General features: G+C 42.7%; 1 protein-coding gene across 1 annotated transcript in view; it reads left to right on the forward strand.

The window, feature by feature from the left end:
- MALRD1 (MAM and LDL receptor class A domain containing 1) overlaps window positions 1-27209 on the forward strand; it is a 662703-nt gene that overhangs the window by 82663 nt on the left and 552831 nt on the right. The window contains exon 5 of the mRNA XM_075588643.1: window positions 22779-22875. Within this exon, the coding sequence (XP_075444758.1) occupies window positions 22779-22875 (97 nt within the window). The remainder of the gene's footprint in view (window positions 1-22778; window positions 22876-27209) is intronic.

Here is a 27209-nt window from a genome sequence, read left to right on the forward strand (position 1 = left end):
AGTGAGCACGCGCACGGCCCTTCTATAGCTAACGTCAGCCAACTAAAATTCTGCGCTCGCGCACGGCATAGCGCACGCACGGCACTATAGAACGTGCCTAAGAGGGATAAGCGGAGCCCTGCAGGTAGGGTAAATCGCAAAGAAACGGCACACCAAGAATAAAAAATCGAATTTATTTAAGTGACTAGGAGAGACATCCACAAAAATAGGATAGACTAACAAACTCTGACGCGTTTCGGGCAAAGCCCTTTGTCAAAGAGTATAACCCCTCATAGGAAAGTGATCAGATAACATAACAAGGTAATTACATGGATACATATGAATTATTAAATACTCAGTGCTCAAGCCTTTCAAATATATAATAGTCAAGTACATTATGGGTTGAGATGGGTGATTTTTTTTGCGGATTTGAATCCACCTCAAACTGACCGGTTCTTTAGGTCCGCTGATTTCCACAGATCGGTCTCAAAAAGGGCAATCCGCCTGTGAATAGAGTTTTTTTCTATCACTTACAATGCACATGGTGGATTCATAATCCGTGGTAGGATTTTTAAAAATCCTACAACGGATTGTGGAATTATTATGTGGAATTTTGACAATCTGGGATCAAATTGTGGACTTGATTCTTAAAAATACATCTGGATTGTATCAAATGGCAGTGTTTTGGACTAATCACCATGGATTGAAACTGGAACAATCCATCAACGGATTTTATTTTACACCGCGAAACAGATGTTGAATGGAAAGAACAGGAAATTTCAAAAAATGGATTTTAACAGTTCCGTCCATCTAATTATGGGTTATCCATATATATGCACAACTTTTTTTCTAATACTGTATTAGTCATGAATACAGTACATATGCTTTTGTCATGCCATCATACATCTTTAAGTAATAATCTCCTAAAGACAGGGCATTACATGGCTATTAATGTCCATTGTAGAATATTTGAAGCCCTGAAGCAAAGCCAAGAGCCTTGAACCAACCCGTCCATTTTCACCCTCTACTATATGCTAGTATATATACAGTAGTATATTACTGTATGTAAACTTTATTTAGATAATATACGTTTTTTCCCCCCTAATATTTTCTTTAATAAAATAAGGATTTTAGTTTTCTGTAATTTGGACAAATCATTGTTATACTAATCATCACACACTAATCACCATCACATTACTTACAGAGAGGTGCCACAGGAGTCTACTAACTGTCACCCTTCAAACTTCTGTACGAGTGCCGGGTACGTGGACTGCTCAACCTGTTCTGTGAGGGAAGAGAGGGGGAGACTGCCACAACTAACACCTCAGTTATACAATATGTGTTGGAGCTCAGAGATCAGTTTGCCGATCTCATGGGGTTGGTGCAGGCCAACCACAGATGGAAGAGTATAGTAGGAAAACCTATATTTGAGAGTTTATCCAAAGGCAGCAGGTGCTTTTGCTAAAGCCTATTCACCAGAACAAGCTTCTGGATGCCTGGCCAGCACATATAGTCAGCCAGTGGGTGAACTACACTAACTGTGATGAGTCTGGATGACCAGGTTAGGCAAAGGATCCACCACATCAATATGTTAAAAGCATATTTTTGGAGTGGGCTAAAGGTGATGGTTGTGTGTAGCCTGCTGCTGGGAGATCCAGTGAGTGAGGTTCTGCCCAATTTCCTTGGGGTAGCCAAACTTGGAGGCTCAGTGGAGCAGATGGGGATTAGATCCTAACTTGCAGCTCCCCAACGGAGTAGGTGACATAATTACTAGAGAGGTACCAGTTAGGCAGAACCCTTCTTGCTGATAATCTGGTCAACAAAAGTGATCAGTGGCCCCTCCGCAGAAATGCCTATCTGGTCTCTGCTGATGTCAAGCACAGTATTGACAGGGAGATGCAACCCCTAGGGTTTATTTCCCATTCCCAGAGTCCCTGGGCATCACCTGTAATCTGGGTACCCAAAAAGGATGCTATCACTAGGTTCTGTGTGGACTACCAGCCACTAAACCCTCCAGACAACCCCAATTGCCTATCCAATTACCCGCATGGATGAGCTCCCAGGTGAGCTTATGGGAGAAAGGTATCTGACCACAATAAATCTGAGTTTTGGCTATTGGCAGATCCTATTGACCCTGGAAGTGCAGGAAAAGTTGACATTCATCACCCAAGTGGCCATTATGATTTTGCCGTAATGCCAGCAACTGGTCAACTGATATCTGGAAAGGAGGCAGGATTATGCCTGGTCCTACTCAGACAAACCAGCTGCTTTTAGTAGCTTCTGGGAGGATCATCTAGGGCATGCAGAAGTGCTACTATACCAGATTCAGAAGGCTGGCTTCACCCTGAATTCCACCAATTGTCAACTCGGCATGGCCTGTAACTAGAAACAGGGTGAGCGGGGGCTAGCTCAAGCCAGCCAAGGTAGAGGCCATTGTACAGTGGCAGATCTCCCAGATACAGAAGCAGTTACTTTCTTTTCTGGGGACAGCGGGGTCTTAACAGACGTCTGTGCCCTGCTACAGTGCCAATGCTAAGCCTTTGAAAGACCTGAAGAGGCGGGGCTAATGTTGTAACGGGTGAAATAACGCATGCTACCCCTGTGGTGCCCATTATTTTTCATGCAATCACGTAAAAAGTCCCCAAAACATGTATTTAAAATAAAAACATTTTGCAAAATATTCGAGCGAAACAGTGACAAGTTTTTCTGCTATTGATGCTCTGTACTGTATGTAGCAAATCAACAAAGTCAGTGCAGATTTTACGAGAAGAATATCTCAATTTGAGCCACAGCAAATATAAATAATATAGTGTGCTAGAGATTGCAAGGCAAAGTAAGCTTGCTAGATTCCAAAAAGCTATGCTGCCTAAGACATGTTGTGAAGTGTAATAATAGGGTCCATTTTTACTAAGTGGCGCTATGCCATTAGACACCTTCTGGTTCCGGAACTCACCTTACATTTCATTCACTTGAATGTGTCATAAGGTGTCTTTCAGTAGTAGAAACTGTCTTATTGCATAACACTGCTTAGCAAATATGGGCCCAGGTCCTCGGGCCACGCCCATTCTTCTTTTCTGCAAATTTGAGAAATAACATAATTTTATAATGAAAGTGAGACAAAGCTTAAAATGTGTGTGAGTTAACGAATAAAACTATTTGAAATAAAATATGTGTGAGTTTGTCATTTTATGAAGCTTCCACTTCTGCGTAGGCACTTTGGAAATGTACTTTTTACTATCTTTACCATGAACTAGGTGTCCCACAAAGGCATTAAAAATATGCTTAGCAACATACCATCATATAATATCTCTGACACTTCAAAATTCTACTTTTAATACCAGCGATAAAAAAAAACCACTCGATAAAAACCTGCTACAGTGTGCTGTTTTGTAACAAGTATTGTAAAAAAAATTGAACACAGTATGCCAATTGTTTCTCCAAGTTTCCTTTTTGGCACAAGACATAATTTTTCTTCTGCTGAGTATTCCAAGTATCCTAAATGAAAAGCTTTCTACAGTATGAGTGTGATAAGTGATGAGCATTAATTAGCTTATTAATCCAATAGTGAAAGAAAAGAGAACCTAAATATATACTAAGCGCTCAACCTATTTACATAACGTGATAATCAACAAACATTGATTGGGGGGTGGGGGGTGGCTGCCTAAGGATATACAACAAGCCTATCCATGAGGCTAGAGACAAAATAGCAAACAAAAGAGAAAAAGTCCTTGGCGCACTACCAGGTATAATAAACCTGGTGGATAAGTTCCCAATTCTCTGAATGAAGGAACAGTTCGTAGATCTCACAGATGGTCTTTCAGAAATTCTTTGCTGGTAAATGTGTATCTGAAATCAGACAAAACAAAAGATGCTAGGTCAAATTCTATGTTGAGACCTCCTGGGGTCAGTGTTCTCAGGGTATAAATCCAATAACTTTCTCGCCTTGATATTAGATTTATCTTATCTCCCCCTCTCCAATTCTGCTTGGGGCAATCAATGCCCTTACATATTAATCCCTCTGTATTTTGATTATGCCTAATTTTGAAGTGATTTGAGACACTATGGGGGTCATGCAGTAAGTGGCGGAAAGGCACTTCTTGCCCGTTTCACGACAGAAATGCCTACCCCTCTTCAGTAAGGGGCGAAAACGTGGCAAAAATAAAAAAAAACGCCAATGTGTTTGGCGTTTTTTTTTCCCTCCATCGGCGAGGCAAAAAGGCACTTTTTGCCTCAACTAGGCATTTTTTCCGCCACGCTTAATTTTGGTAGTGGCGAGTAGCTTTGCGCCGCTATTTGCCACTCTAGAATGGCGTTTTTATGCCGAATCCGGCACGCCACGCCACAAAAAGTTGGCAAGTTGATGGGGAGAGATTGCTGATGAGCGGCGGATCGGCACTTAGAAAAAATTCAGGCCTTTTTCCTGGCTGGGATTGATGCCGGAGGTCTCCTGAGCTGATACCATTAATACCAGCACCGGAGCACCCCGGCATGCATCCGAGGCAGGAAACATGCATTTAAAGGCCACTTCATTACCTTAGAGGCTAACCGCTAAGGCAATGAAGGGGTTAAGCCGCCATACCAGGTTTATTGTGGGTAGTGGGGGTGGGTGAAGGGGGTATTTGGCCCTTGTTGTTTGTTTAGGGCTTGCGGGGGGTTGTGTGTGCACTTAACCCCTTCACGATCATAGTGATTAATACTGCTACAGTCATGAAGGGGTTAAGCCCTCTCGCTACCCACCCGCAAGCCCTAAACAAACACCGTTGGGGCCAAATACCCCCTTCACCCACCCCCGCTACCCACAATAAAAAGAAAACACACACAACAGCCCCACACTAAATAAATAAATATAAATAAATATATATATATATATATATATATATATATATATATATACTGTATATATATATATATATATATATATATATATATATATATATATATATATATATATTACCCAAACAACACCTATACCCCCTAACATACACATACAGTATAGTAATGGGCACAATTAATATTATCCACAAATGGATAATAGTGAATGTGCCCATTTAAAATACATAAAGAACAATACATACATTAAATACATATAGCACTCACCCTTGTTTGGCTGCCACGATGAAGGCCATCCTCAACTTCATCCTGCTAGTGCCCCATCCGCTTCTGCAAAACAGAAACAAGAATAAAAACATCCAATGTAATGTCCCCTAACCCCTTAATCACCATAGAGGTTATAACTGCTACAGTCATTAAGGGGTTAACCCACCCTCACCCACCCCTCGGGAGGCCTACATACCCTCCCCCACTAACCCACCAACCCGTGAGGCCTAACCACCCTCACCCACTACCCACAAGGAAGGCCTACCCACATACCCTTGGGGCCAATACCCCCTCCGCCCACCCCAATACACACAGTACAATAATGTGCCAAATAACTATTGTCCAGATAGGGATAATAGATTATTTGGCCATTATTAAACACATTAAGTAGCATAGTAAAATAAAGAAACTTCTACTGACCTCATCAATAAGAAGGCCCCGTCGCCAGCATAATCCTTGTTGTCCGTTGCCAAAATAATTCATAGCCAATACATTTCAATGACATTCAGATATCAATGAACCCCTTAATCACCTTATCGGATACTAACCGCAAAGGTAATTAAGGGGTTAAGCCATCCTGGCCCGATACCCACCCTTCACACATTCCTTTGTACAGTGGCTTCATCATGCAAATAAATAAATATTATTTATATATATATATATATATATATATATATATATATATATATATACACATGATTAACCAATATACAAATAAATATCTCAGGGTTAACAAAAACATGCTCAAATAAAAATACCACTTCTCCATAACATCAACACTGAAATACAATTCTATTTCCTAAACAAATCAAATGTAATCATCCAATCAAAAGCATCAAATGCCAATCAAAAGCCTCAAATGCCACACAAAACATTGCATTTACATTGTATACATGATGCTTACAATCTAAGCACCATGTAGACGCTGCAAATCAATGTTAACAATACAATATTCCAAAGAAAATACCATTACATCAAAAGAAGTATACTATGTAATCCAATAAAGTCACCATAAATCAATTTGCATACATTAATTACATCCCAAAACAATTAAAATAGCATCCATACCATTTACACAATTAACTATAGCAACCGTTAAGGAGAACAAGTTACCATCATACAAAATAGGACACCAAGAAATAAAATATACAAAAGCAAGCCTCACCATGACCTAAAGTACAGCATACAAGGCCAAAAATTACATCTATCTAATTCTAAATTACATTCCACACACATCTATGCATAGCAGCATAGCCAAAATCATTAAAAATACAGCAAAGCAAGCTTTTCAAACACAATCATTTCTTACCCTATATGTATATATCGATCTACACATACAGTGGCAAGAAATGATGTACCAAAAAAAAAACCAAGTTACATAAAATACATTTCTTTTGTTCACTTACCATTACTTGACCCACTCACCAACTCCCGTTGAACAGCTTACTCTCGAACCAATCCACGCACAGGAACCCATAAAATAATACACCAGAAAATAATAAACATTAAAATAATAAAACAAAACAATCCACGGGTCTTGTAGTTGTAATCCATCTTCATCTGTATTCTTCTTTCTTGCAGCTGCGGCTCTCTTCCAGGGTCTTCTTACCGTCTGCTGCAACGCCCTTGTCTTCTTCTTCTGTAGGAGGTCCTTCCTCCTCGGCGTCTGCCTTCAAAATGAGACGACATAGACTTTTAAAGGCCTATGACGTCACATTTTCGTCATGGTTCCCACGGCCCAATCATGGGCTTTGGCCGATAAAAATAAAAATGATGACATCACTTAAAGGCAATGAAAGCACAGCCAATCAGAATGGCTTTGCTTCAATTGCCTTTAAGATGACATCATTAATAGAAACATGGCCGGCCTCACATGGTACGGTACCCAATCAGAGCGTGGGAAGTCTATAGATATTAGTGCTGTTAAGTATGTAAATTTTATTTTTGTTTTTATATATATCCTGTATTTTTTCAGGTAATGTGTAATCTGTATGATCATTTTTTGAGGGGGGTTTCGATCTTGGCATAGCCCTGTGTCATAATCCTTACCTGTATTTTTGTTGTTTTAATTGCTATATAGTTAGCTGGTCCCTTTAAGATCTAACCATCCAATGAGGGCACCGGGACTAGTTCTCTATGTGCTTACATTCACTCTAGTTCTCTATGTGCATACATTCACTATTACTCCATTACTCCTGAGGAAGTGACGTCAGTAGTCACGAAACGCGCGTAGGGTGGAGCGTGATATTGCGCGCGTGATATTGGACGTGATATTGCGTGCGTGAGCCGGCTGAGGAGAGGAGCGGCGGTGTATTAGTGATGTCATCGGAGGTGGACCTTGCGCTCCGAGTCGCAGCCACGAGGAGGAGGCAGACGCGGGACATAGCCTCTCTATACACCGCGCAGCATCTTCTCAAGCCTGAGGACGGCACGTTGTAATCCGTTTGCAGGGTCGTATAGCATGTGAGTGCATTTGCTGTTGATCCTAATTGTTTTATTAAATTGTGTTTTACACCATTGGCATTTTTTACCATTTTTAAAAATCTTCCGTGACTGTGATTGATCCATGTGGAGAGGACTATTACCATCTGAAGACCCACTGCTATCCAGTCCCATACACCAGAGCACAAGCTAAAGCTACCTTTCAAGGCCTTTTACTATCTACTTTTATGTAAGTAGATAGCAGCTGTGTGGGTGTGATCTTCAATATCAGAGAGTACTGTGCAATGGTTCTTTTGTTTTGTCTGATTTCAGATACACTTTTACCAGCAAAGAATTTCTGAAAGACCATCTGTGAGATCTACGAACTGTTCCTTCATTCAGAGAATTGGGAACTTATCCATCAGGTTTATCATACCTGGTAGTGCGCCAAGGACTTTTTCTCTTTTGTTAGCTCATTAATCCAGATTCATTAAGTTCTGTCAGCAGTACAGATGTAGCAAGATCAAGCAATATCCTACATGTTTTTTTTTTGTTTTTTTAAATAAATCAGTTCTGTACTATGAGAAAATACTTGTAGCATTTTTTTCCGTAAACAAAACACATCTCTGAATGAATTTTTTTATGTATTATAATGTAAAAAGCATTTTTGTTTCTATAGTAACAATTTACAAAGCCACATCTCCTTCTGAAGAAACGGCTCTGGCATACACCTTTTTGAGCCCTGCCCTCTCTCTAGCAGCGCAGCAATTGTATCTAGTGACTGCCTGGTCATATGATCTTCCCCACAGAACTTTGCAACTTTGGTCCTCTTCTGCTGCACTGACGGCCATTTAGAGAACCCACGGGCCGAATCTTCGCCGATCTATCACAGGAGAACGGATCGATCGGCAACTTAGCTAATTACTTATCATGGTGTGCATTGTATTGATGCACATAAGAAAGGGGGAAAATGACAGCTTGAACTGCTGCTTTAATGTCTTCGTTGCTGTGGTCACTCGCAGTCATAAAAATGCAGTGGTCATGGCACCGAAAGGTTAATGCTGCAGGGGGTCCCATTCAGAAGTTTGGACCCCAAGCAGCACTATCGCGGAAGACACTATCCCCAACACCGTGGACCATATTTCTTACTACAGTACATCTATATTAACGTTACGGTTAACTTATTTAACAGCTGTTAAGCAGTATAGCCATATAACATGATGTTACCCACACTTTTCTCTCATTACAACTGTAGCATTATATTTAATGCCAGGAAATAACTTTATGCTATTGTAACACTTGCGCTGCCCACAAGCAAGGCAGAACCCGGGTACTGAGGTGGGAAAGTATTGAACCACGCACCCACAGCAGCGGAAGCGTGCCTGGCAGGCGGATTGTTAACGTATCCGGGTCTGGGTTGGAGAGAGTGGGATAGTCCAGATACTTGCCAAGGTCTTGGGTTGGAAAGATTAGAATGGTCAAAGTCCATATAGCCGTGGTCTGGGGTTGGAGAGTTCCGAATAGTGGTAGTCCGTGTAGCCGTGGTTGGGGTTGGAGAAGTCAGCAGAGTCGAGGGTAAGCCGGGGTCAGTATCCACAGGAGTTTCCAATTACAAGCCGGGTCAGTACACAAAGGGTTAACTGTAGAGAGAAGCACAAGACAGGGAGCAAGGCACAACAGACGTGGAAGCACAAGGCTACAACTAGTTATGCTCAGCAACGTAGGACAGTGTAATGCGTAGCTCACCACAAACGAAGTGCGACCGCGGTGCTGAGGTAGGGAATTGGTTAATGCCGACCCACAGCCACGTGGGCGTGCCTAGGATGTAGGGTAGTCATGCAAGCCAGGTCAGGATTATAGATGGTAGCATAGTTGTAAGTACTTGCCAGGTCTGGAGTGGCGAGTTGCGGATCGTCAGAGTGCATAGCCAAGTTCAGGATTGGAGAGTAGCGGATTGTCGGGGTACGTAGCCACGTACAGGGTATATTGTATTTTATTGTATGTCTTTATTTATATAGCGCCATAAATGTACATAGCGCTTCACAGTAGTAATACATATCATATAAATAACAAATAATATACATAACAGGTCATGGGAATAAGTGCTTCAGACATAAAAGTAACATTAAGGAAGAGGAGTCCCTGCTCCGAGGAGCTTACAATCTAATTGGTAGGTAGGGAGAACGTACAGAGACAACAGGAGGGAATTCTAGTAAGTGCGTCTGCAGGGTAGGAGAGTATCTGATCTTTGGAGTACTTAGCCAAGGTCAGGACTGGAGACCGGAGAATGGTCGTTCGTAGCCAGATCAGGAGAGGAGAGGTGCGGAGTCCAAGGAGATACGCAGGGTCAGGCAACAAGAGGTTACCAGGCACAGCAAGGCAAGGCAAGGTAATGGAACAGGAATGCAGCAAGGCACGGCGTCACACTAGACTATGCTCAGCAATGAGAGTATGCAGCAGGAAGGTATATAAAGGAAGGCCCTCCAATAGCCAGCCAGGGCAGAACCAGGAAGTAGAATCCAATAGGCTGCTGGTGCACACAGGTGTGCTCTATGATGCATTGTGTATAGATGTAGAGATTGACGCTCATATAAGTGTTTAGACTCACAAGCTGTATTATATGGCATAAGAATAGATGGGAACTTTCATAAATCCGTAAAACATGTATGCAATAAGATGTTAAGGGGGGGCATAAACATGGGACCTAGCGGTCAGTCAGCACGGCTACCGCAAATGTGGTTCCACCGCTCACCCCACTTAACATACACACTTCCCCACATAGGGACCCAGGTAACCCTATGAGGGCTATTGCCCATTACCTGTCCGGGGGGTGCATAGAGATCCAGAGTCCATCAGAAAAGTTCCACCGCGTGCAATCCTGATTGAGTGAACAGCAACATTGAAGAAAGCAAAGGAGCACAGCTGGTATAAAGATCCACAGGAAGAATCCTATAGAAAAAATGAAGGGCACAACTCCACGCTAAAACTGAGGGTAGTTTAATGTATAAGTGCACAGGGACAGAAACACAGCCCACACACCAACACCAACGCGTTTCGTCCCAAGGGGCTTGATAAAGTGTGGGCTGTGTTTCTGTCCCTGTGCACTTATACATTAAACTACCCTCAGTTTTAGCGTGGAGTTGTGCCCTTCATTTTGTCTATAGGATTCTTCCTGTGGATCTTTATACCAGCTGTGCTCCTTTGCTTTCTTCAATGTTGGTGCTCTATGATGCAGCCTGATCAGGGATGGGGGCGGAACCAATCGCGTGCCGACCCGCGCGCGTCATGTAGGTCAGGGGGTGGAGTCTAGGGCGCGCGTCACTCCCACGTCGGTCCTGTCCATCATTAGAGCGGGGGTGGAGCATAGAACGCGCGTCAGCGGGGAGGCTGGACGAGCGCACCCATCATGCGCCAGAGCGGGGGCGGTGTCAGAACCTGCGGGCGGAAAGTCAGGCCACGCAAGATCCGCACACGCGTAACAGGGCCACGAGATAGCGCATCCTGGGTGTCGGTCGCGGATGGGTTATTGAGGTGAGGAGATGGTCTGCGACCTCACAGACAGGACCTGCAAGATATTTAAAGCACACAGGAACCAGTCACAAGAGAGGCGGAACGGAGGCACGGCCCCTGCGGAGGCAAGGATTGGCTGCAGGAGACAAGTGGGCTAAAAGTACTTGCCACGCAGCTGGGGAGCAATGCACAACATCACGTGTGCGCACCGAGTGTGAGAGAAGCGTGGCACGTCCGAGGGGGCAGAGCTAAACTCCATGGCACTCTAGAAGAGCTACGCGTGCGCACGCACTCTGTAAGCAGAGCGGGGGTACTTGTATGTGCTGGTGCCAGAGTAGAGGACTGGTGCACGCACTCTGTAAGCAGAGCGGGGGTACTTGTATGCGCTGGTGCCAGAGTAGAGGACTGCGAGACAACAGGTAAGGAGGGAACACGTCGCAGAGGACGTGTCACCGATTCCTTACATTACCCCCCCCCCCCCGCCTTGAGGATCAGCGTCAGGACGATTCCCATAAGGCTTGTGCCGGAACCTGGCGTGGGACCGCCTTAACAAGCCGGGAGCATGGATCTGACGAAGCGGTACCCAAGAGTGTTCTCCCGGTCTGAAGCCTTTCCTGTGTACGAGGAATTGAACTCCTCCTCTGGAGTATCTGGAATTGATTATGGATTGAATTTCAGTTCTTCTTGACCCTGTACGATGACAGGTCGAGGTTTAGGCAAGACATTAGGAAATTGAGAACTTTGGAGCCACCGGTTTTAACAATGAGACATGGAAGATTGACGGGATTCCCATGGATTGAGGCAGTTGCAAGAGGTATGCCACAGGATTGACTTGTTTGAGAACGGTAAATTGTCCCAGGAATCTTGGGGCCAGTTTCAGTGTAGGTGTCTTCAGTCTTATGTTCTTAGATGAAAGCCACACTTTATCTCCTGGCCTAAACTTGGGTGTCTCGTGGCGATGGCGATCCGCCTGGGTCTTTTGTCTGGGGGGGAGGCTCCAGGAGCGGGTAGGACCTCGGTGGCCGGAACAGCGGGAGCAGGCAAAGATTGCTGGGGTCACGGGCTGAGGTCAATGGCAAGCGGCAAGTCGGATCATCGTGGGCAAGCAGGGGGTCGATGGCAGGCAGCAAGCAGGATCGTCGTGGGCTACACGCAGAGGTTCGGCAACACGAAGGAAGGAGCAGAACAGGGGAGCAGGAACCGGGCAGGGGAGCAGGAACTGAGACTTGCTAGCAGGAAACAGACTGTGGCAATCTAGTTAAATAGCAAGGCCTTTAATATGAATAGGACTCCAATACAGAACAGGACTGATACAGGAACAAGCTGCGGTAGAAGCATGGGCAATGGCATGGAGTCAGACACAAAATAAAGGCAAGGCCCAAACAGGAAGCAGGAAACTATAAGGACAGAGAACAGGAGCAACAAGAGGAGACAGACAGACAAATCCCAGAGCAGACAGAAAGCAGCAGCACACCCGGTGGACAAGGAAAGGAACTATGGCTACGAGCAGGATGTCTAGGAGACCCTGACATTACTCCTCCCTCTCGAGAGCATTCTCCGGACGATCCTCCAGGCTCTTCCCAGAGGCCTTGAGGAAAAGTGGACTCAAGATGACCCACTTCTGGTGGTTTGTCAGCGGGCAGAGGGTACTCCACAGGTACATAAAAGAATGAATAATGCCCGGAATTTTAACCAATCAGAGAGCAGGGATTTCAATAATGCCCAGAATTTTACCGCTTTAGCCTATAATAGATATTAAACAGTGTTCATGATTAATTTCTTTGAAGGCAGACAGATTTGATGGTTTGATCACATATGTTGTGGAGACACCATGTTTTTATATATACTGGTGTATGTACAGTGCTGCCAACAACGGAGTGGGAGAGGGGGGTGGAACGGTGGGCACAAGTGTCCCAGGCCTGGAAATTCTGGAATACCAGCCTAGACAGGAGGTTGGGCAGAGAGTACTTCAGAACCCAATCCCCTCTTTGCCCTTGTTTAGCAACCCAGACCCAGATCTGTACTCTCTGTAAATGCTGTTGGTGGGTTTGTGTACAGTATGTGTTAGAATGAGGGGGCTCCTCTGGCCAAGACCCTGACACCTACTGTATGCTGTTTCAATTGCTAAACTGTTCCAACTAACTACTGTACATGCTGCTCCATTTTCTCACAGTGAACAGTAGATGATGCTGCAGTAAATATATAAAGTCAGCAAATCTTAAAATACATGTTTTATTTCAAATACTGTAAACCTTCAAAAATCAAAGACTACTTATGCTTGATATTTTATAGCATTTTCTTTATTTCTCGAATGGAAACTTTATGCAAAACTACCTAAATGTTAGTATCCATTCTTGTGTAATATATCTCATGTTTATTTACAAAATTCAGTTAAATCTTTCTGTTGGTGGATGAGCAAGAATCTTGGTGTAGCGGACTTCCATAGCCTTTTGATGATTGCTTAAGTGTATGGTATTGGTCTGCCGTAAATGTGCCCAATTTCATAGCATTTCTATTACATGTTTCTCTATTATTTACATTTTACATTATTTAAATAACAAGAATTTATTTGTATTTTTTTGTAAACATTTAGTTTAACAGGAAATTAGAATAAGCTAATTAAATTACAATCTTACATTAAAGCTGTTTTTTCTTTTCATTTATTTTCAAACAATAGCTCTAGGATAGGGGAATAATTATTTGCAATTGGAAACAATAATAATTCCCATTACTAAATGCCAGATGTTGAGGCACAGCTGGGATCAGTGAACAATAAAGCATTGCTCAGTGACTTACTCCTAAAAAGATGACACTCAAAATGGAATATGACCAAATGGAAACTTTTATTTTGCATTTAAATCCTTATTGAAAAAACAGAGAGCTGTTTCCTAGTGCACCAAGCACATGATACTTGAAAGGAAGGTATTGTTTAAAAATTAACAAAAAATAAACATATATTCCTTCAAGTAAAACTGTGCATCTTTAGGTACTTATTGCTGTATGAAATGATGTTCAGTGCAAGAAAAGTGGAGTGGAATCATGCAACATACAGTACTACATTAGCAGGACATTGAAATCATTTGACTGGCGAAAACCTCAATTGCATTTTCCCCTTCTAGTCATACCACCCCAAATATCTTCCCTTCTCTCACTCCTTGTAACGTGTCCTCACAACAAATGGGACTAGACCGAGAGGCTGAGGTGGGGATGTATATAACCACCGCCCTACAACCACAAGACTGGGTCCAGATTGTAGAGTCAGGGACGTGTAGCCAGGTCAAGGTAGTAGAGTTCGGATCAGTCGTGGTACTTGCCGTAGTCAGGGGTTGGAGAGGAGAGAGTAGTTGTATTCCAAAGTCGAGGAGAGAGCGGGAGTCCAGAAGCAAACCGAGATCCAGGGGCACAGAAGAGAGAAGTCCAGGTACGAGCAGGGGTCACAAGGAAGGTCAGACAAGGCACAGTAATAGCAACAACAGCAAGCAGCAAGCACGTATACACAAACAGGAGTTTATGCTCAGCTAATAGCCTAGGGGCTGACTGAGCATGTAAAGGGCCAGGGTCCAATAGGAAGGCTGCAGAGAGTGAGGTCATTAGACATAAGCTGTGTGCTGATAGGAGAAAACGGGAAGTGAGCTGCGCCTCACCACAGAGCCCGTCCCACAAGCCTGCGTTGCGAGAGCGGTGCACAGAGTCCATCCCTGCAGAGTTCTGCCTTGTGGCAGTGCAGCGCATTCGTGCGGACGGAGCCCTGCGCGCATCCCCCTTGATGAAGTGCGACGTGTCCGGGGGGCAGAGTTTAGCCCCTATTCTGTCACTCCTGCACATAAAAAAGCAAGAAACAATTGTGGGTGAAAATAGCAACACTATTTTATTCGTAAATTAAAGGGACCTTCCCAGCACCATAGATATGTAGAGATGAAACAACCATGTACCTGCTTGGTGGGCCAATCCAAATATTGTAACTAACATTCTATGAGGGGACACCACCACGCCCTGGTATTCCCCATTTAGTATTAGTGTTGCCTACCTCCTTGAGAGGAGAGCATCACATTCTATCACCAAGCATAGGCAATAGCTGTGCCTCTCCCTATCAACCAAATAGAAGCAGTGGAGAGGCTCCATTCTCCCACTCTAAATAGATCCTCAGTTCATTTCTCTAGCAAGGTGCTTCCTCTGCTGTGAGAATTAAAATATATATTTTAACATTTTTGTTAAAGATCAGGAGGATGTAAGAATACATAGTCCTCTAAAGTGTAAAAATAATTCTTCTTGGTTGCTGATGTTTGATGCAGCCCCACAGAAGAGGATACGACTACTCTTATTTAGAGAGAACCTCAGGAAAGATAAAAAGAATTGAAGGCCGCAATTTCCAAATTAAAATTCTTTACATGTCACTTTAAATCATCATAAACACAACACTATAATGGTATGCATTCGTACAAACAAATTGTAAAAAAAAAAATTGAAATGACAATACAAAAATAATAGAAGGTATAATTGCCTGAAGAGAGTCTCGGTTTTTCACTCCTCCTTAGTTAGCTGTGAGCTGGATATCCAAATGTGAGGGCAGCGCCTTCCCTGGGTGTCCGTTTGATTGTTCTGTTTTGTTTGTACTTCTGGCAGATGTCCGTTTGAGGTGCCACAAACCTCCGCTATCTGGCAGTGGCTGCAGCTCCTCTCTGTGGTTGCCTTTGGTTCCCGAACAGTGTCTTGCGCGGTGCTTGTTCCCCCAGCTCCTTCCTGGTCTGATGTCACTGACCGGAAGTGGTCTGTCCTCCTCAGTGATCCAGTCGATGTGTACAGCTACTATTGTATCTCTACTCGGTGCAGGTAGAGAGTGAATTGCAGAGACTTATCGCAATCTGTGCCTGCCAGAGCTACCTCTGATGAGTTTCTCAACTTAATGTGGTTTCGTCATTAAGTGGAGAGTTAATAGGCAACCTAAAAACAAAACCCTGTCACATGGTACAGCTCAAATCCAATTGGATGCTGTACCATGTGACAGGGTTTTGTTTTTTCTTTTAAGGATATCACATCATCTTCAAGGGAGGTACGTTACTTCCTTAAAACAAAATGTCTGCCATCACATCGTACCACAACCAATCGGATTTTCCCCAATCCGATTGGTTGAAGTACCAAGTGACATGTTCCATTTATTTTTAAAAGCATGTGACATCATCTTTATGGGATGATGTCACATCCTTTTAAAAAAAATGGCTGACATCACGTGGTAATGGAACCAATCAGATTGTGAGATATACCACGTGATACACTCATAATCTGATTGGTTCCAGTATCTTGTGATGGCAGCCATTTTTTTTCAAAGGATGTAACATCATCCCATAAAGATGATGTTACATACTTTTTTTAAAAATGGAACATGTCACATGACATTTCAACCAATCCAATTGGGGACAATCCAATTGGTTGTAGTACCATGACATTTTGTTTAAAGAAAGTAACGTTCCACCATTGAATATATCACATCCTTAAAAGAAAAAAGAAAAGTTGTCACGTGTTACTGCATCCAATTGGATTGGAGCTGTACCATCTCACACTAAAATGTAATGTCACAGGTCTTATATAAAGCTTGTCCCACATCATTTGAGCTTTAGAAGACGACGAGACAAAATCCCCTATGGATTTAATGGATTACAAGTACAGGAGATTGAAGACAAATAAAATAAGTTACCTGAAGCTGACGAGCATTGCGTCATGGATCAAGAGCTTCCAGATGCATCAGGAATCGCAGGGAGAAGACATCTAAAGGTAAGAAAAACATTGAATGTATGTAATTTTTATTTTTCAGGTATTTTGATTGTATTTTTTTTTTACTTGCCCAGTGACTGCCAATGTTTTATCTATGCTCCTTTAGGCCTACAGATAAATACAGTGACAAGCAATGCATTTTTAGGCAAATGCTTGCATTTATTTAATTGATATATATTTTTGTTGATTGTTTTGTTTATTTCGTGTGTATTTTGCGTGATTTTTTTAAAATTCTTGTTTATTTTTGTTGATGGCTTTATTTAATTCTGGCTTATTTTTGTTGGTTGCTTTATTTAATTCTTGTTTTTTTGGTGCTTGCTTTGTTTAATTCTTGGTATTTTTGATGATTGATTTGTTTAATTCTTGGTTTATTTTGGTGATTGATTTTTTTATTCTTCTTTATTTTGGGGATTGATTGTTTTATTCTGGTTTATTTTTGGTGATAGATTTTTTAATTCTGGTTTATTTTTGGTGATTGTTTATTTTGTAGGTTGCCTATTAACTGCCACAGTGGCTAATCATGCCTATACTATATGGGCATGATCTACCACTGTTCTAATAAATGGGTAGAGGGTGGTTAGGCCACACGGGTGGGTAGTGGGGGAGGGGGGTTAACCCCTTAATTACTATATTGGTTACTAATCGCTAAAGTGATTAAGTGCTAAGGGGCCATTAGTTTGTATTTTTATTGTACTGCTGCTGCTCACGGAGGACATAGACGCGGAGGACGGTGACGAGGACAGCCTTCATCCGGCAGGGTTAAGTAGAAGTTTTATTTACTTTATGCTGGCTGGAAAATATTTTATTTTGAATGGGCAAATGAGCTCTTATCCAGATCTGGATAATAGTAATTTTTCCCATTACTGTAATGTAATGGTTGAATGGGTGCCCATTCCTTGCCATAGGGGTTATCTTTGCTCCTATTGAGGGCATAGGTAACCACACTGGCAATGAATGGGTGTATTGTCTAGTATTGTATTTTAATGTATACTTAGCGGGGTGTGTGAAGATGGTATTTGGCCTGTGGTGGGTGTGTATGCCTTCTGGGTGGGTAGCGGGTGGGGTTAACTTATTCATTACCTTAGTGGTAGTAACTGCTAAGGTAATGAAGGGGTTTACTCTTCCTGCATCCCCTCCACAGGGCCTAAACACCAACCATGGGCCAATTACCACCTTCACCCACCCCCGCTACCCACAATAAACCAGGCACTAGTAGTTAACCCTTTCATCGCCTTAGCAGCTAGCCACTAAGGTAATGAAGCTGCCTCTAAATGCATTTTTATTACATAGGATTGAAGCCGGGGGTCTCCGGAGCAGGTATTAATGTGTTTCAGCTCCGGAGATGCCTGGCTTCAATCCGATACAGGAAAAATGCATTTTTTTTCTAAGTCCTGTTCTCAGATCCCATCCCGCCACCCTAAGCTGGCGAGATGAGATCTTTGAGAAAATAGCTATTTCAGCGCTCCGATGAGATTTTCGAGGCTACTAGAATGGGGTTAGTTTCTCGAAATGTTGCTATTTTGACTTTTTCTTTGGGGTGAGAAGGGAGCGATCCAATCAGGAGCACCTCATGAAAAATAAAAAACATAAAAAACAATAATAGTGTAGTACTACACTATTATTGTTTTTTATGTTTTTTATTTTTCATGAGGTGCTCCTGATTGGATCGCTCCCTTCTCACCCCAAAGAAAAACTGCATCTGTGGGAAATCTTAGCAAATTTTCTGGAAAGGTTGAGAAGTATCCGGTTGGGTAACATCTTATGTATACTTGTATCTTAAATTTGTATATCACTGTTTATATTCAAGGAAATTGTGGCGCCTATGCGAATCATTTAGAGTACGCTATTTTGACTTTTGGCAGCTCCTGCTTGTGAGTTTGGCCAGGAGTGAGACCTCGTCTGTCACGGGAGACCAGCACTTTTAACACCTCAATAACCGGATCCTTTGATTCAGCAAAGCGAAGAGATAAAATGAATTGTGATTTAGTTACAAAATGAACACACACACATTGGTTTACAATCACACTCAAAATACACTTACTGGGACGGGGCAAACAAAAAATCTTATTTCTTACAAACTCTTGATTTTGGTTATGATGGTATAAAGTCTTAAAATGAAGCTTAGTTGAATCTTGGGTGAATCTGGTTCCCGATTGGCTGCAAGGTTTTTTATACACTAAACAGTCCTATACTGAACCCGTGCAGCCAATCTACTCCATGGGAATAATATTCCCCACCTATCCCAGAGTTGCTAATACTTTGCAAAACCTGACAGAGGGACTTCTTAGTTTGCTAAAGGCATGCGCGAACCTCGCACGTTTGCCGCTTATCATTCCAAAGAGAAAAATGATAATTGCGCCAACAGTACTACAGTATAGTTCAAGACTTCAGTCCTTCACAAAGTGTAATCCTGCTGCCCAAGTTTCTTAGAGGTGATTCACCAACCTCTATATATTGTAACAGAAAAAGGGGGGGGGGGGTGATCCTCCAGCGCGTCGTTCCACTTGTGATTCCAGGACACATGAAATGTAAAATAGAGAGGGGAACCACAATCAGGGGTGATTCAATACAAAAAAGTACCTTGTAGCTTTAAAGAGGGAACACACTTACATTAAGCAACCGATCTTCAAGTACAGATGGTTGGGAGAGGGGGACCTCTTGATGATTCCTCGAAATAGGGAAGAGAAGGGAAATATAGTGTAACACTGTTTATTAACAATAAATTGAATAGAGATTAAAAACTCACAAGCGGCCAATAATTATTGGCATAGAGAGGAGATGTCTCCAGACTCCACAGAGCGTCCTTCCAAAGAATGGGTGGTCTCTCGTGGCTTCCGTTTCCAGCTGGTGAGATGTTGAGATGGTATGCAGGATACAATAAACAGCAGGGAGGATCTCCAGGAACTCGTGCACGAACCGGGTCTCCTTCCGTTTGTCTTTCTCCTTACACACTCCTTCCACAGCTCCCGCCTTTCGCGCATGCGCATGCGCTCCGGACGAAATGCTGGCCAAGCTGGAATAGTACTTTCTCTCCTCTGTACGGTGGCAAACGACCAACCACATGGATTGTGGTGGTTTCTATTGCTGCAAGTGTCATTTAAAAACGTCCTTGCTGGAGCTGCTTTTCAGTCACTTTTTCTCAACTCCTGACTTGCCTGGAGATCCTCCCTGCTGTTTATAGTATCCTGCATACCATCTCAACATCTCACCAGCTGGAAACGGAAGCCACGAGAGACCACCAATTCTTTGGAAGGACGCTCTGTGGAGTCTGGAGACATCTCCTCTCTATGCCAATAATTATTGGCCGCTTGTGAGTTTTTAATCTCTATTCTATTTATTGTTAATAAACAGTGTTACACTATATTTCCCATCTCTTCCCTATTTCGAGGAATCATCAAGAGGTCCCCCTCCCCCCACCATCTGTACTTGAAGATCGGTTGCTTAATGTAAGTGTGTTCCCTTTAAATGTACTTTTTTGTATTGAATCACCCTTGATTGTGGTTCCCCTCTCTATTTTACATTTCATGTGTCCCGGAATCACAAGTGGAACGACGCGCCGGAGGATCCCCCCACCCCTTTTTCTGCTTATCATTCCAGACACTTACCTGACGACATTTTGTCTGAGATGCCGGACATCTGGCCCATTTGCCCGGACATTTACTAACATGGGGATACTTGTGTTACACCTCCCCACTTGACACATTAGTATGTCGACGACTTTCAACTCTGGACTTTTTCAGACATCCTGGCAGCACGCAAGCAGGGTGTCTTAGAAGTCCAGGGCTGAATATGCGCCGTTACCTTTGCAGGAATTTCCTGCCATACATTTTTAACGACAGTGATTATAAATAAAGCATTTCCTCTGTCTCTGGCGTGTTACATGAAAATCCCAATATGCCTAACATGTTGGTACAATTAAAATATGGGGACTTTAAGTCATCAATTTTGATATAACTCTATAAAAATTGCGTGATATGATATTTCCTGATTTTACCCAAACAGTGCTCACAGCAAATCTCAGCACTCTAGGAGCTTTCTAGTGAAAGTTAGCTAAAAGCCGCTTGCTTATGCTGCTAGCTGGGTTTTTTTTCCTTTGCACGGTTACAGGAAAGTTTCTATCTTTTGCTTTGATTTTAACATTTCTCTCCAATCTAAGTCCTCTGTTTTAATTCTGACCAATTCTATTTCTCCAGGAGGATAGTGTTTTCTATAAACTTTTCCTCCAAGATTTTTGATTGATCATTTTGTGTTTATATCTAAGCATATACGCCTAATTCTCCTAAACTGTCTGAAAGGAGTGTGCGATTTACCCATAACTAGGCTGATACAGCAGGGTAAACAAGTCGCTCTTTACAGTTAGAAAAAGTGCAACTTCACTTATCTGCCGGAGCTTCAAAATTGATCCCAGCAAACATGGGAACTGGAGATTCCTATACCAATCTCTAAAGTGGTTGACTAAAAACTGCCTATTGAATATAACAGTAAAAAGTTACTTTTACAACACTGTTTTATTCTAGCAACAGTAACTAAAACCTGACATAGTGAAGCCAACTCTGCTCATCCAGACTACTAGTGGGGTTTAAAGCTGCAGTTCAGTCTTTTTTTTAATTTTTTTTTTACATTTATTTTTTTACTTCAATAGTTTCATGTGTGCAATCTCTAATTACCTATAGAACAGTATAGCTGCCAGTCAATTCGTTCTCCATGTATTGATAGGTCGAAATTTGGTGACATATTAAAAGCTGGGATTTGTTTATATTCTGCTTGTCAGTCAGTGGAAGCTCATGAATATTCATGAGCACTATTGCACTGACATGTGCTAGAGGGAGGGCAGGGCTGACAAAGGGGTGTGCAGGGCTTGTGACAGGACATGAAGGGGCAGTGCCTTAGCAAATGGCTGTTAAAATAGAATACAAGAAAATTGGTCTTTCAAAGTTGATTTTTTAAAAACAGAAAATGCTAAAAGTATTTTTTCTTACTACAGAACTGATTTATTAAAAAAAACACACATGCAGGATATTGACTGAACTGCAGCTTTAAGGTTCATACTGTATATGCTAACAGTTTCTTATCATTTAGCCACTTTACTATAGAGGGCAGTAGATTGTCTCCTATTTCCCTTCGCCTCTACTTTTTTGCTGCTTCTATATATTAGCTTGTACTGTCGTAATCACTGTGTCCCTATTATCACATTACAGTATATTTTACTACAACCATAAAAAGTTCAGTTCTAAGTGCTTTATTTGACATACCTGGTGAAAGGGTGTTAAGTGCTAAATATAGGGATTTATTTTCTTTCTAGTGTTTTGACTAATGGTAAAGAAACCCTAAAACTGTCACTGGAAAAGGAGCAATCCACCTTTGCATATTATTGTGCTACTTGCGTTTATATATAGAGAACAAAAAAAATAGTTCAAAGTACTCAATTAACTTGTTTGAGCACAGTGAATCTGTGGCTTTAAATACATATATTTTTTAAACAAATGCAGAAGTTCCTTGCCTTTAAGGCAATGTAATATTCTATGCTGCAGATCAATCTGTTCTCCTGTGATGGATCAGCGAATATCCTGCTTCACAGGGTACCCAATATGGCTGCATATTTCTAAAGAGGAAATGCTGTGAGTTCCTAAATGGTTGGTAGAGCAACCCAAGGAAGCTTAATACATTAAAACTTATTAAAAAGTGCAAAAGTGTGGGGAAAAATTAGAACAATTCTGTAATTATTATCCAATATAAAACAACTGATTTATTTAAATAAAATATAAAAACACATAGGATTTTGAATGTTAGGCTACGCTTATAGTGCCGGCGACGGCGACCAATCCGTTGCGCCGTCGCGCTTACTATAAGCGCACACGACGGCGGCAATGCATTTGTTTTGCCGCAACGTCACGTCGCTGTCGCCGTCACTATGAGCGCAGCCTAATACTGCATCAGGTTGTGAAAATAAAGTCAAATTGAAAATGTAATGATCTCTTTTTCTCTGTTAAATATTTGTACAGATCGTCATTGAAGGAATAATATTTGGGTCCAGAAAACTCTCCGAAACCATTGCCATTGATGATATTTCTTTCAGTGACGGGTGTACTGCAGCCATTGGTAAGTAAATGTCCTATTGTTTTAAAAATGTTTTTTAATGAATTACTTAATTTAGGAAATACTTTAGCATTACAATAAATAATTAAAATAATGATTTTTTATGTTAATCATATTATACTTTTTAAGGGTTCCCTATTGTTTCACTTCAAATATACATAAATACGTTCAGTGGGAGAGATCCATCATGACAATACTCTGCTCCAGTTCACTATACCAATCTTTATTTATACATTTTAGAAAATTATAAAATGCTAAAATAAAACGTCCAAGCTATATAAATTGAGTTCTGAGGTAAGGGGAATAGAGGTCGGTGGGCCAAGGGGGGGACGGTCAGAAGGATGGACGGACACACCTGTGTTAAAAAGAGCACACCTGATATATATGCATATAGGATATGCAAAGTATATTGTAATGACTCCTATTAGCATATATTCCCGGTATATCTCAAAACAGGTGACTCTCCAAGTATTGTATAAATGTTGTTTTCAGGGGATATATATAGCACTTGGGCCCCTATTTTCTCCCCCTCACCCCCCTTTTCTCCTTCCTCTCCCCCTCTCTTCCCCCCTCCTCCCCTCTCTTCCCCTCCCCCTCCTGTTCCTCCCCCCTCTCTTTACCCCCTCGTCCTCTCTTTTTTCCCCCTCCCCATCTCTACTGCAAAACCCATATTTCACGGTCTGGAAATTCTGGACGGATCGAATGTATAAACGTTCGTGTCAAGGGAAAACTATGGCAGTTTCAACAATATTTGAATTTGGCTAAAAAAAATGTGAAATTAAATTTGTACACATTTGCCTATCTCTACAGAGTACCAGGCACAGTTAGTATTTTTTTTTTATTTCTTTGCGAGAAAATTACAGAAGTAGCAGATGTGTTATTGAACCCACACCTGCTGGTACAATGACATCAACCCAAAAGCCCCCCACCTATTTGCATGCGGATAATGCTTGTAAATTGCTGCTGCTCCAACTGGCGGGCTGTGGTCAAGCTGAAATGCGCTAGAGAGAACAATAACGTCTGCTACACTTGTAATAGGCTACTTCCATCTTTTATAAATAGCAATTAAAAGAAATCCTTACGGATTGGCATAAACTAATTTGTACCAGTAATGTATGATGAAACACTTAAAACTTTACTTTGATTGATAATAATAAAATAATGTTGCAAATAATGATGCAGAGGTGAGATAAAACTTAAAAGGAGCCTCAGCAAAAATATATGTGGAGGAGAAATAAGAGATAATCTATTCTATCTAGTCCTCTATTTCAGGGGTGCGCAAACTGGGGGGGGGGGGCATGCCCCCCACGGGGGGTGCAAGATTTTTTGGGGGCGGGCATGGGCTGTTGCAGAGGTCCCGCACTCTTCCCCAAGGAATTTAAATTAAATGCCGGGGGATCGCGTGAGGCCTCTGCAACTGAACTTACCGAGGTTCAGCCGGCTTGAGATGATGCTTTGACATGGCAACGCGGCGTCAAATGACGCAGCGGGGTCATGTGATGTCACATGACTCCGTGTTGCCGCCTGTTGCCATGGCAACATGCCACGTGACATCATGTCACATGACCCTGCTGACGCCGATAGACAGGTAAGGGGGTCGCGATCACGGGGAGAGTGGATGCAGGGGGGCGCAGCATCAGAAGTTTGCGCACTCCTGCTCTATAATGTAATAGCTGTATAGTAACCAATTTCTACTTTTAATGACATGTAGGTTTTTCTAGGTAATTGTCTGGATAGACAAAATCAGCAATAGTCTAACAGTTATTAGTTACTCTAGCCACAATAAGATAGTGTGGTAGGAATAACTAGTCATTTGTATGTAGCAATTGTGAGGTAGCCATTCATCACAGATTGACCAAGGAAGCTGTAATCCCTTAATTTATTGGGAACAGTTTTAGATTTACTGCAGAAAAGTGGTGCCTGTAAGTGTTCCAATGAACAATAACTATTGGCTTGCTGCTGAGTCAGCTTTTAGTGTAGGTAAATATTCAGAAACTGTGTTTCAGTGGGAAAGCAAGGGCTATGTTATGCTTGGTGCTTGAATTCACATTAAGGAAAGCCTCTATCTACTCAGAAGTAATCTTCCCCCCACCTCCTTTTTTTTCCTTTTCTTTTTAAAGAAGGCAATAAACTAATGTCTCCATAATTTCTTTGAGGATGATTCAAACAGTAAAACTGCTAGGTACAGTATTTATGAGTTTTAAGAGCGACACGCTGCTTCTTCTATGAGGATGATTCAAATCAACTGAGTACAGGCATACCCTGGTTTAAGGACACTCACTTTAAGTACACTCGCGAGTAAGTACATATCGCTCAATAGGAAAACGGCAGCTCACGCATGCGCCTGTCAGCACGTCCTGAACAGCAATACTGGCTCCCTACCTGTACCGAAGCAGTGCGCAAGTGGAGAGACTATAGAGCCTGTTACAAGTGCGTTATTTACATCAGTTATGCCCGTATATGACGATTTCAGTACAGTACATGCATCGATAAGTGGGGAAAAGGTAGTGCTTCACTTTAAGTACATTTTCACTTTACATACATGCTCCGATACCATTGCGTACGTTAATGCGGGGTATGCCTGTATATCAGGGTTTTTTTTAAAGAAAAGCGCCATAATGCGTTCTTCAGCAGGAAGAAACGCATGGTGTGTTCATGCACCATATCAGAAGGCGCTCTTCTTACTGACGTCATCAGCAGGAAGAAACACATGGTGTGTTCATGCACGATATCAGAAGGCGCTCTTCTTACTGACGTCATCAGCAGCAGCCGACGTACGTTTCACATACCATAGGTATTACACTTTCTCAAATTAGCCTTAGCCGTATTCTTAGCCTTGAGAAAGTGTGCGCCTCCTACTACATCATAATTATTATTGTGATAAAGCTCAAGCAAGGGTGTTTTCTGTGTTCACTTCCATCTTTTTATGCGAGTTTCTCAGTCTTTGGACACAAATCCTACAGAGAAAATTCCTAATAAGATTTTAAAATAAACATATTGATCCATACAGTATGTAACCGGTCTAGGACATTTGGTCGTGGCTGTTTTGCTGCGACCAAATCTTCTCTGGTGTTCAGCCACCATCTACCTCACTGTCGGCACATCTCCCTGCTGGTCGCTTCACCACCAAGGTAAGCCCCTAACCTTACCTCTTACCCTAAAACCTCCTAATCTTAACTCCTAATGCTAACGCTACCCCTAAGCTAAAAACATTAACCCCTTGCCCTAAAATCCTTACCCTAAACCCTTACCCTAAGCCCCTTTTACTAGACCCCCTACCCTAAACCCCCTACCCTAAAAACCTAACCCCTACCCTAAAACCCCTATCCTTAATCCCCTACCCTAACCGATAAAACCCCTTAAATTAATTTACCGTATTAGGGAAAGCAGCTGGCGGCTGAGCACTCAGCAGCACAGAGCCTGTGGTGTAAAGTCCCTCTGCTGCCAAACGCCAGCGGACACAGCAGCGACCAAATGTCCTTTTCAGTATGTAACAGCCTTTGCAAAAGTTACCATTTATCAGTGGCGTAGCTAGACATGCGCGGGCCTGTCACATTTCTGGTGCTGATTAAGGTAGATTTCTATGAATTAATGCTTACAGTATGTAGCCCCGGTGCCCTCCATGTCCCAGAGACCCCCCTCACGAAGTGCCGAGCGGTCGCGGGTGCCGCCGGAGGCAGCGACGGACCCGCCGGCACAACGCGAGGGTGGGGGCCAGTGCAGGGAGTGTTGCAAGCCTTGGGAGGCTCGGCGGCGTACCCGGCTAGCGGGGGCCGCCATTGCGGGTGCGCGCTCATGCGGCGTGATCGCGCATGTGTGGTACAGATTAGGGAGTTGCAGCGGCCATTGGGGGGTTGCGCATGCACAGTGATAAGCGCTCGAACGCTAGCCTACCAGGGAAGGCTCATGGAAGGGACTACAAGTCCCATGAGCCTCAGCAGCGCCCAACATGACGCCAGGGAGCCAATAGGGCTGAAAGATTGCTCTGGAGACAGATTGATACATTTCGCGGGCTTAGAGCAACGGCAGTTGGAGCTGGGAGCAAGAAGGGGAAGGAAGGGTGTAGTGAGCAAGTGGCTCCTACACCAGGTAAGATTCCCCACGTCCCAGACAGGCCCCAACTCCCCACCAGGTTAGTGGGTAAGTAATGAGGGACGGCCCCTAGGTTAGGGACTCTGCCCTTAGGTGCGTGTGGTGTGCAGTCTTGTCAGGTCACAGCTGTCAGTGCTGTGAGGGCTGACAAGAAGGCATTGTGTGTTGGTGCAGCACGTTAGCTGCAGGTACCAGGTTGTGTGCAGAGTAACAGGGAGAAGTTAGTGAGAGGGGATCCGGGAGGT

The sequence above is a fragment of the Ascaphus truei genome, chromosome 2 (assembly GCF_040206685.1).
Source record: "Ascaphus truei isolate aAscTru1 chromosome 2, aAscTru1.hap1, whole genome shotgun sequence".
NCBI lineage: Eukaryota > Metazoa > Chordata > Amphibia > Anura > Ascaphidae > Ascaphus > Ascaphus truei.